We start from the raw sequence: 10,329 nt of genomic DNA, 5'->3' as shown, positions 1-10,329 counted from the left end.
TCCACCTAAACTACCTTGAGTTTTTGCGCCTTTGTATTTATTTTTGCTCATGGGACCTAAATGTCCCAAGTCCTCCATTCTTCAACCCAAGTCTCGTTTTAATGTCCAAATTACAATTCTGTAAGATGCTTCTCTTTAAGTAACTTCTGAAATTTTTGAAAAATGTTCTCAAGTCCCAGAACATCACTCTGTTGTCACTTGTTACTATAGTCAGTGGTCTCACCCAGACAACAACTCCACTCTCAGTTGATCACAGTTTGCTTTTTAAAAGCTGCTTCCATTGGCTATTGGAAATAGGGACAGTTTTGCCCCAGGCACATTGCTGGACAGCTAAATCCAGACTATAACAGTTTGCAAAATTTAACAAAAGGTTTAGGGATAACTAATGGGACTACTGCGCAGAAAACTTAAGATCAGCACCTAGATATGAAAGCTGCTAGAGTCAGCAGCTAAGCCCCTACAGAGGAGGGTTCCACAGCAATGCACTCCGACCTCAGATGCCAACCCGTCCTCTTCGCTCACTTTCCACACTTCAAAGATGAGCTTGTCTCCATCAAATGGACTCTGTCAGTCAGAGAAAATGAATATTTATTGTCTTTCAAGTGCCAGGCAGTGTGTTAGGTTTTGGGGAAACCAGGGTAAATGAAAAAGACACAATTGTTTTCATGAGAGACAGAGGTTAAACAAACTACTACAAATAGCTGAGCAAATAATTCCAAATGTACAAAATTTCTTCTGCCAAAGAAATATGTGGCATTCAGGCTCTTGATCTTGACATTCTCTAGGGTCCCCAGACAGGAAAATCCATTTTCCTGTCTCTTACAGTCTGTTTAGTCAAATTAATAATAATCTGTAGAAAAGCAATTCTGATCCTATGGAAGACAACTTATTGCATTATTATGTAGACAGTTTAGCTTTTTTCATATTTCTTCAAAAAAGACTGAATACAGTCCAAATTTATAAGCACTTAAACTATGGGCTTGGCAATGTTCTATGCTCAATATATGTATTAATTCACATAATTTTCAAAATAACCTATAAGAGAGTCCTATTATTTTCTCCATTTTACACAAAAGACAACTAAGGGCTCGACGCCTGTAGCTCAGCGGCTAGGGCGTCAGCCACATACACTGGAGCTGGCGAGTTCGAACCTGGCCTGGGCCTGGCAAATAATGACAACTCCAACAAAAAAAATAGCTCTGCATTGTGGCAGGTGCCTGTAGTCCCAGCTACTTTGGAGGCCTAGGCAAGAGAATCGCTTAAGCCAAAGAGTTAGAGGTTGCTGTGAGCTGTGATACCACAGCATTCTACCCAGGATGACATAGTGAGACTCTGTCTCAAAAAAAAAAAAGAAAAGAAAAGACAGCTAAGGTACACAAAGGTTAAGTAACTAGCTCAAGGTCATGTAGCAAGAAGTAATGGGAGGCCTGGGCATGGTGATTCTTGTCTGTAATCCTAGTACTTTGGGAGGGTGAGACAGGTAGATTGCTTGAGCTCTGGAGTTCAAGACCAGCCTGAGCAAGACCAAAACACCATCTCTACTAAAAATAGAAAAATTACCCAGGTGTGATGACAGACACCTGTAGTCCCAGCCAGCTGAGAGGATGGCTTGAACCCAGGAATTTGAAGTTGCTGTGAGCTATGGTGCCACTGCCCTCTACCCAGGGCAACAGAGTAAGACTCTGTCTCAAAAAAAAAAAAAAAAAAAGGAAGTAATGGCAGAATTAAGAACCCAATCATTTACATAATCACATACGGGTCATTAAAATGATTTTCCCAAAGCAATGAAGTAATCTTTCTTCAAAAGTGCTCTCTACCGCCACCTTTAGAGCTGAGAAAAAATACTGGTAGTTTCTTAGTGTCATTTTCACATCTTTGGCCTCTCCACTCTCATCTAGGCCCAGGCCGACAGCACCCTTCACGCACCCCCTTCAGCTGCCCCCCTCTTCAATCCCTGGAACCCTACCAGTCTTTCCATAGAAGCCAAACCAAGCCTTTCTTAGGTCTAAATCACAGCAATCTCTTCTATCTCTGAATTCATGTAACAATCACTAAGACGCTGAAAGAAAAACTTCAGACAAATCAAATTTAACAGAGTTTAACTGTGCAAAGACTGATTAGTGAATCAGGAAGTGTCCCTGAATCAGAATAGCTTAAGAGAAAGTCCAGTGCTGCTGTATGGTGGGAGAGGATTTATGGACAGAAAAAGAAAAGTGATGCACAGAAAATGGAAAGAGGAACACAAACAGCTGGATTCTTATAGTTTGGTGTTTGTCTTATTTAAACGAAGTTTGAACAGTTGGCTGACTCTGGCTAAAACTTGATTGGCACAAGAGTAGGTTACATATCCAGTTAGGTTACAGTTCACTATGTGGAGAAATATTAGACTGAACTTAAAATATATAAGAAGGCAGTGTTAGGCAAAATTTAACAGTGGTCACATTCTCAGAGGTTATCCTCCCTACTAGGTTTATAGGGAGTGTATATTTCCCCAAAGTGACCTGACCGTCCTTGCAAACAATTAGTATTAAAGAATTACCGATTAGCCAACTGTTTGACTGAGAGGGGTCTCCAGATTTGCCAATAGACATTTTAGTTCTTGACTTTATGTATTTATATCATTTTTATTTTATTTTTTTTGAGACAGTCTCACTTGGTCACTCTAGGTAAAGTGTTGTGGTGTCATAGCTCACAGCAACCTCAAACTCCTGGGCTCTTGCCTCAGCCTCCCGAGTAGCTGGGACTACAGGTGCCTGCCAAAGCACCTACCTATTTTTAGAGATGAGGTCTTATTCTGGCTCACACTGGTATTGAACTTATGAGCTCAGGCAATCCACTCACCTTGGCCTCCCAGAGTGCTAAGATTATAGATGTGAGCCATTATGCCCAGCTATTTGTATCATTTAAAAAAATTCTGTAGATATTATGAACATATCTGGAAAGTGATTATTCATTCAATAAACATTTAACGTGACAAGTCATTGTGCTAGGTATTAGAAGTAAAACAAACTCTCTCTCCTTATCTCTGTACCAGAATTTCTAGCTGCCTTCCAGATTCAAATCCAGTTTCAAATCCAAGTTTATCATCTTTATTTCTACAAAACAGAAACATAATTTCAAACTTGCTAATCCTCCAAGTCTCAATAATTCTTGTAGGCTATCACCTATGGGATATATGACATTTACTTTTTTCATTTAAAAAACCCTACGTTACACATTTATTCTTTGAATGTAAGGGGGACAGTATTAAGAAACTTCTCACTCTTTTGCCAATTTAGTAATATTATCAGAGCAACCTTCTCTGTTACACATAGCTCTTTACACATAGCTCTTGTATTAGCTATGGGGATGCTCAAGTTTTAATTTATTATGGGATAAAAAATTTACAATTACTTTCAGAACATTTAAAAATTAAAAAAAAATTTTATTTTATTTTATTTTTTTGAGACAGTTTTACTTTGTGACCCTTGGTAGAGTGCTATGCCATCATAGCTCACAGCAACCTCAAACTCCTGGGCTCAAATAATCCTATTGATACAGCCTCCTGAGCGGCTGGGACTACAGATGCCCACTAGAACACCTGGCTATGTTTTTTAGAGATGGGTCTTATTCTTGCTTAGGCTGGTCTCCAACTCCTGAGCTCAAGCAATCCACTGGCCTCAGCCTCCCAGAGTGCTAGGATTACAGGTGTGAGACACCATCCCAGCCAGAACACTTTTTTTAATTAAGAATTTTAAGTGGAACAAATGAAACAAAAGAATTGTTATGCTTTTCCTAGCTGTAGAGATAGAAATAAACCCTTATACAATGAAGGAAATTTTATTAAATGAAATAGGTTAAATAAACTAACAGTTCATATTAATGTTCAGTAGCAGAGATATAGTTTTATGCTATAATTTCAATTACAAATTAATTAGCTTCTAAAATACAATATATGGAAAATTGAGGACTCACTCAAATTTTAATACAACAAATATGAACTAGACTTTTTAGTTCCTAGTAACTTTCTTTAAAGATTCCATAACTTTTTTTGGTATAGATTTTATTAGGAATGAAATTTGAATCCCAGTTAGTATTCCAGACAAATTTTACTTTTTTTTTTGCAGTTTTTGGCCGGAGCTGGGTTTGAACCCACCACCTCCGGCATATGGGGCCAGTGCCCTACTCCTTTGAGCCACAAGCACGGCCCTATTCCAGACAAATTTAAAGAAAGGCATCTAGGTGTTTGCTTTCTTCTGCTCTAAGTAGCATCTTTACATTTTTCTTGAATTAATTTGCAAGTAATATTTATATATAAACTAGTATTAAAATACAAAAATGATAAAAAATAGTAGATATAATCTGCAAGAGCATTAAGACATTTCCCCCACACCATAGCAGTGGTATAAAACATGAACGTGACGCTTGATAGGATCCACAATAAAATAAGAAAATGTTTGTTCATGATTCTTTGTTGAAGGGTAGCACATTCCGGAAGTATCCTGAAAAAGATAAACTTAAGTTATTTAGTATACTTTTTTTTTAAGACAGTCTCACTCTCTCATTTAAACTGGAATGCAGTGGCCTCATCAGAGCTCACTACAGCCTCAAATCCCTGGCTCAAGTGATCTTCCCTCCTCCACTTCTGAAAGTGCTGGGATTATGGACCTGAACCCCGTGCTGGCTTTACAACTACATCTAAATGATAATTAACATATTTGACTCTTACAAACTTTCTGTCAAAATATCATGAAATATACATAAAATCTCAAACAAAAATTGGCAGTTAACTAATTTTTTTTTTTTTTTGAGGCAGAGTCTCAAGCTATCGCCCTGGGTAGAGTGCCGTGGCATTACAGCTCACAGCAACCTCAAACTCCTGGGCTCAAGCGATTCTCTTGCCTCAGCCTCCTGAGTAGCTGGGACTACAGGCACCTGCCACTGCCTGAGCTACAGGCACTGAGCCACTAACATTTTAAAATATTTACTGACAATATAGTCTACTATGATAGGAACACATATGTACTATATATACATGCATACTTTTTGTCCTTAAGAAACTTTTATTACAAAGAGAAATCATATCATTTTTAAAAAGTACTTTTAAAGTGCTAATAATGCAAAATTTTTATTTAGCAATTTTCTTCTATATTATTTGTTTTTAGAATATGGTCCCTATGTACTGTGAGGGCAGGGATTGTTTCTTTTGCTTATCACTGTGACCTCGCACAGCTCACTAGGTGATACACATGTTTGGTAAGTGACAGAATGAAGATATTTCAAAACTGCTTCCTAAGTAATATCTTTTGTATGATACTAAAATTCAAGAATCAGATTCTGTGATATAAAGTCACTTATGGCATTCTTACACATTTGCCTTATACATTATGGTTTGACAGCCTAGAGAATAGTGTTTTACTCCACTGGAGTCACAGATTTAACCCTAAAATAAATAGGAATATTATTAGATACAGATGACAGAAAGGAAGCCAAGGAAAGAAGTTCAAGCTGTTCTCCAAACAAAAGCCCTAAATATTAATGTTTTTTCTTCTAGACATAACATTCCAGTTGTAACAACTCTACTAACAACAAGTAATTTAATTGTCTAGTTTCAAATTTCCCTCACACTTACATAGGCTGTAACTTTGAAGACAAAAGAGGTGATTTGTATCTTCTTGGTTTGAGGATTCTTACGAACACTAAAAAAGGGGGGGAAAGGTATATTTAATACATAATGAGCATTGATATATTTTAAGTAACGATCCCTTTTAGTATTTAAGTTTTCCTATTCATATAGAATGTGGAAATAAATAATATACAATTAAAAGGTTTTGAAACAATGGCATCTGAGGCTTCATCCAAGGATGGGCAAGGCCAGCTAAATTGAAATAGCGGAAAATTGAATTTTATAGTTAGAAGGTTTGAGATCAGCCTAAGACTCAGATGATGAAACGACTCTCCTAGGCCACAGGGACAATTATTGAATAAGTAGGGACTCAGAAAAGTCAGACTGAAGCATAGACAGGCATAATGGGTAGATAAAAGCACACAGCACTACAATGAAGACTTTAAGAACCTAAATACAAATGCCAGTTCTGCCACTGATATGTTATTTCACTTTGGGCAAGAGTAACTCTCTGAATCTCAGTCAACTGAGGATTGAAGAAATAAGCTACAGATAAAGATTTATGTATTTGTTACCTCTATGTAAATACAGACTTTATATTCATAGCATTTTACAATCTGTAAACTATCTCTATATACTTCATTTAAAGACCACACAACACAATGAGATAGGCATGATTTTGCCAGTTTTACAGACAATAGAACTAGAGGAGTTAGTGATATAATTAAGATAATATAAATAAAAGTGGTATTTCTGCAACAGAATCCAAGCGACTCAGAGTCCAGTCCTTTTTCCCCTATGCCTCAGCTGTTTATCCCATACATGCACATTCTATAAATACATATGGATCAAAAGGTGTTCCACAAGTGTGATATGTATAGGTAAAATTTAAAAAGGAACATACACTCCCCGACTTCATCAGGTGAAAGTATTAATTCTGCTCTACTACATATGTAAAAGTAACAGAGAAAGAGAAAAGAGGGAGAGGAGGAAGGTGAACTCTGTGTGTACGTTCGATCTCATGGACCTTTTGGGGATGACCAGCCCCAGCCATTTCAGGGTTCAAAATTTATAGGCGGTTTTCATCTCAACTAGACATTTCACCTGACTTAAACCTAGGAGCCATATGATTAAACTGATTTCCATGGGTGGCGCCTGTGGCTCAAGGAGTAGGGCGCTAGTCCCATATGCTAGAGGTGGCGGGTTCAAACCCAGCCCCAGCCAAAACAAACAAACAAAAAAAACAACAAAAACTGATTTCCAAATATTTTGACGTAAGTTCATTTTCTTTTTTTTTTTTCTAATACCAAAGATACACTGCTCAAAAGTTCAAGACTACAAAAAAAAAAAAAAAAGCTCAAGACTATAATTAAAAATTTTGTGTTTAATTCAAGGGGGTCTATACTAAATATAAAATATTTGTATACATCTATACAACTACCTAGATCAAAATAAAGAACATATCTATGGCTATATCTAACTCTAAATCTTGATCTGAGGTGGTTATGTGGTAGAAACATATATAAAAATTCACTAAGCTGTATGTATATTTATGCTTGGTTCATTTCACTCTAGGTAAATTATTTCCCAGTTTAAAAACTGAAAAAAAAAAAAAAGCCCTTTGTAAAAGTTTGTGCTTCTCAAACCAGCTTAGAGGAAAATTTAGTATTTGATACTTGAACAATCATCTAAAAAGATATTAACATGTACCATATAAAAAGGAAACTACTATTTGTACATTACATGTTAGAAGTTGGTTACTAACAGAAATAAATCATATTATTCCATTCTATTCCATTCACCCTCTGTTCCTATGCCACTATTACTTTAAATATCTCTAAAATAATTTATCTAATTTTTTGTAGGCCAAGCAACTACTGAATTGCCTGTCCTTATTTTTTAAGAAAAAAAAAAGGAAATGTAAAGTGATATTAGTGCCCTGTGGTTTTATACTAATAACTGCATTGTATCAGATCTTTGTCATCACTCACACTATTCTCAGATAACTATAATTTTTTTTTGTTTTTTTTGGCTGGGGCTGGGTTTGAACCCACCACCTCCAGCATATGGGACCGGCGCCCTACTCCTTGAGCCACAGGCGCCGCCCTGATAACTATAATTTTTAAGGATGCTAGAATATAATTTCCATTCAATGCATTAAAAAGTATAATTATATTAATGATTTGGAAATACACTAACATAAAAGGTCGAACTTGCTAGAATGGATTAGTGATGATTTTATCTGCAAGCACAGGTTAGACACTGTAAAGTAGCTAATACATGTACAATGAGAAAGGTAGCAGAGGTTTTTCTAAAACATGCAAAAATACCCAAAATTCAAGTAAAGAAATAGGAAATAATATCCTTCTTTATTATAATGGCTTACACAAATGACTTCATGTGGCTCAGAATTCTGAAAAATTACTAAAGAAATTTCAAGTTCCACCTATTCCTCCACTACTTAAACATTCCTTGACAACTGCTACACTGATCCATTATTATTATTATTTTTTGAGACAGAGTCTTACTTTGTTGCCCTGAGTGAGTGCAACTTCAATCTCTTGGGTTCAAGTGATCCTCTTGCCTCAGCTTCCCAAGTAGCTGGGACTACAGGCACCCACTATCACACCTGGCTAGTTTTTCTATTTTTAGTAGAGATGGGATCTTGCTCTTGCTCAGGCTGTCTTGAACTCATGAGTTCAGGCAATCCACCTGCCTTGGCTTCTCATTTTATACCTTTACCACTAAAAGCTGTGGCCTTAATAAAATAACAATGGATCTGACCCAAATCATGACTAATATTAGAAGAGCCACAAGTAGTACATGTTTAATAAGCAAGCCAACATAACTCTTAAGGAACTTTGACATCATTTAATCCATTCAATTGCTTTGTGTTGGCACCTAAGCCATCTTAAATAAGTAAATATTTACTTTGATCATAAATTTCTACTGAAGTTGCTTTGGAAGGATAATTTCATATACTCTCCTCATTCAGCAAAGAAATTCATAAGCATACTTAAACTTAGATCATCAGAGAAATATTTAATTGTTCTCGAAGAAATGTACTGCTGTAACTGGGCTACTCTCTTTCCCAGACTCTCCCAGCATGACAGACTTCTAATGCTTCTCCTCTAAGGTGGGAATAGACTGCCCTCCTCCTTGGTGTCCTCATGGATTTTCTTTCCTCAAAACTTCCCTGAGTAGGCTCTGCGCCCACAGCACAGCGATTACAGCACCAGCCACATGCATTGAGGCTGGTGGGTTCAAACCCAGCCTGGACCAGCTAAACGACAATGACAATTGCAATAACAACAACAAAAAAAAACATAGTAGTCCCAGCTACTTGCGATGCTGAGGCAGGAGAATCGCTTTAGCCCAAGAGTTTGAGGTTGCTGTGAGCAGTAACGCCACGGCACTCTACCCAGGGCGACACAGTGAGACTCTGTCTCAAAACAAAACAAAAAAAAACTTCCTGACTACTCACACTCACATTGCCAATTTCCTCTTTTGAGCTCTTGGGGGTATTCATTGTAAGGAGCTGAAAACATTTACCTATAAATAACTAAATATTTGGTTATACAAAAAATTTTACGTTAGGGGCGGCACCTATGGCTCAAGGAGTAGGGCGCTGGTCCCATATGCCGGAGGTGGCGGGTTCAAACCCAGCCCTGGCAAAAAACTAAAAAAAAAAATTTACTTTAAAAATATTACTTATGAAAGATTAGTCACTTTACATCTATTTATTTATTTATTTAGAAAAGGAGTCTTGCTCTATGTCCTGGACTGGAATGCGCAATCCTGAGTAGCTGGAACTACAGGTGCACTACAGCCACCATACTTATTTACCAAACACACCTCATCTATTTTGTAAAAATGGGGTTCTGCTATGCTGCTCAGGCTAGTTTTGAACTCCTGGCCTCAAGCTATCCTTCCACCTTGGCCTCCCAAAATATTAGGATTATAGGTGTGAACCACTGTGCCTGGCTGATAATTTAAAGCATTAGTTTGTTGCAGTTTCCTTAAGGCCAAGGACTGGACTGTCTGATGCACCTCTTGTAGCCTCTTTACAGTTCTATGCACAATATTAATATTTGTTTGTTGCCTGATTAAGTGATTCCATGGAGACAATTTCTTTTCTTCTTGTAAGATGTCATGAATTTTGGCTCCTCATTTGATTAGTGGCTATCACTCTTTGAGTCATACTTTTCCTTAGCACCCAAAATGTAGAAGAGAATCACAGGTAAGAATCTAAGGAAGGGACTATTGGGGGAAAACCATAGTTTCTAACAGTTTTTTCAGTGTTCAGGTTCGAAAGTTGTTTCTATTTCACACATTGCCAATAGAATCTCCTCCTGCATAGCACATAGTATTGAGGAATTCCACAGGCTCATGTGACTGACGGGGCTCAGCACGCTGCAGTGGCTGTATGTGTGTGTGTCTGTCTCAGGGGAGGATGTTCAGGGAGTGCTAGAAGGGGCCTAGCAGGTTTACATGATTTGCAAGTGATTGACAGGATATGTTGCATATAGGGTATGTGTACGCTTTTTCTGAAATTCTGTTTCTAAAATTTCTTCTTCTCTATACAAATTTTATGTATTGACACAATAACTTTTTCATTAAAATTAGAGAGATTATGACTATATTTTTATATTTTTAAAATCCTATCAGTAGTAAACTAAATAAACAAAATAACTAAATTATGCGTTTGCTGTACAGTATATGAC

The 10,329-nt window shown here is 37.1% G+C and overlaps 1 protein-coding gene across 2 annotated transcripts in view; it reads right to left on the bottom strand.

Moving 5' to 3' along the window:
- Positions 1-580: 580 nt before the first annotated feature.
- CFAP300 (cilia and flagella associated protein 300) overlaps positions 581-10,329 on the bottom strand; it is a 33,813-nt gene continuing 24,064 nt past the window's right edge. For both annotated transcript variants that reach the window (XM_053562339.1, XM_053562340.1), the window contains exons 6-7: positions 5,612-5,678; positions 581-4,481 (exon numbers count right to left, since the gene is read on the bottom strand). In XM_053562339.1, the coding sequence (XP_053418314.1) occupies positions 4,353-4,481; positions 5,612-5,678 (196 nt within the window). In that variant the 3' untranslated portion in view covers positions 581-4,352. The remainder of the gene's footprint in view (positions 4,482-5,611; positions 5,679-10,329) is intronic.

This window comes from Nycticebus coucang, chromosome 14 (assembly GCF_027406575.1).
Source record: "Nycticebus coucang isolate mNycCou1 chromosome 14, mNycCou1.pri, whole genome shotgun sequence".
In the NCBI taxonomy this organism is placed as follows: domain Eukaryota; kingdom Metazoa; phylum Chordata; class Mammalia; order Primates; family Lorisidae; genus Nycticebus; species Nycticebus coucang.
This window is presented reverse-complemented; position numbering and strand designations above follow the sequence as displayed.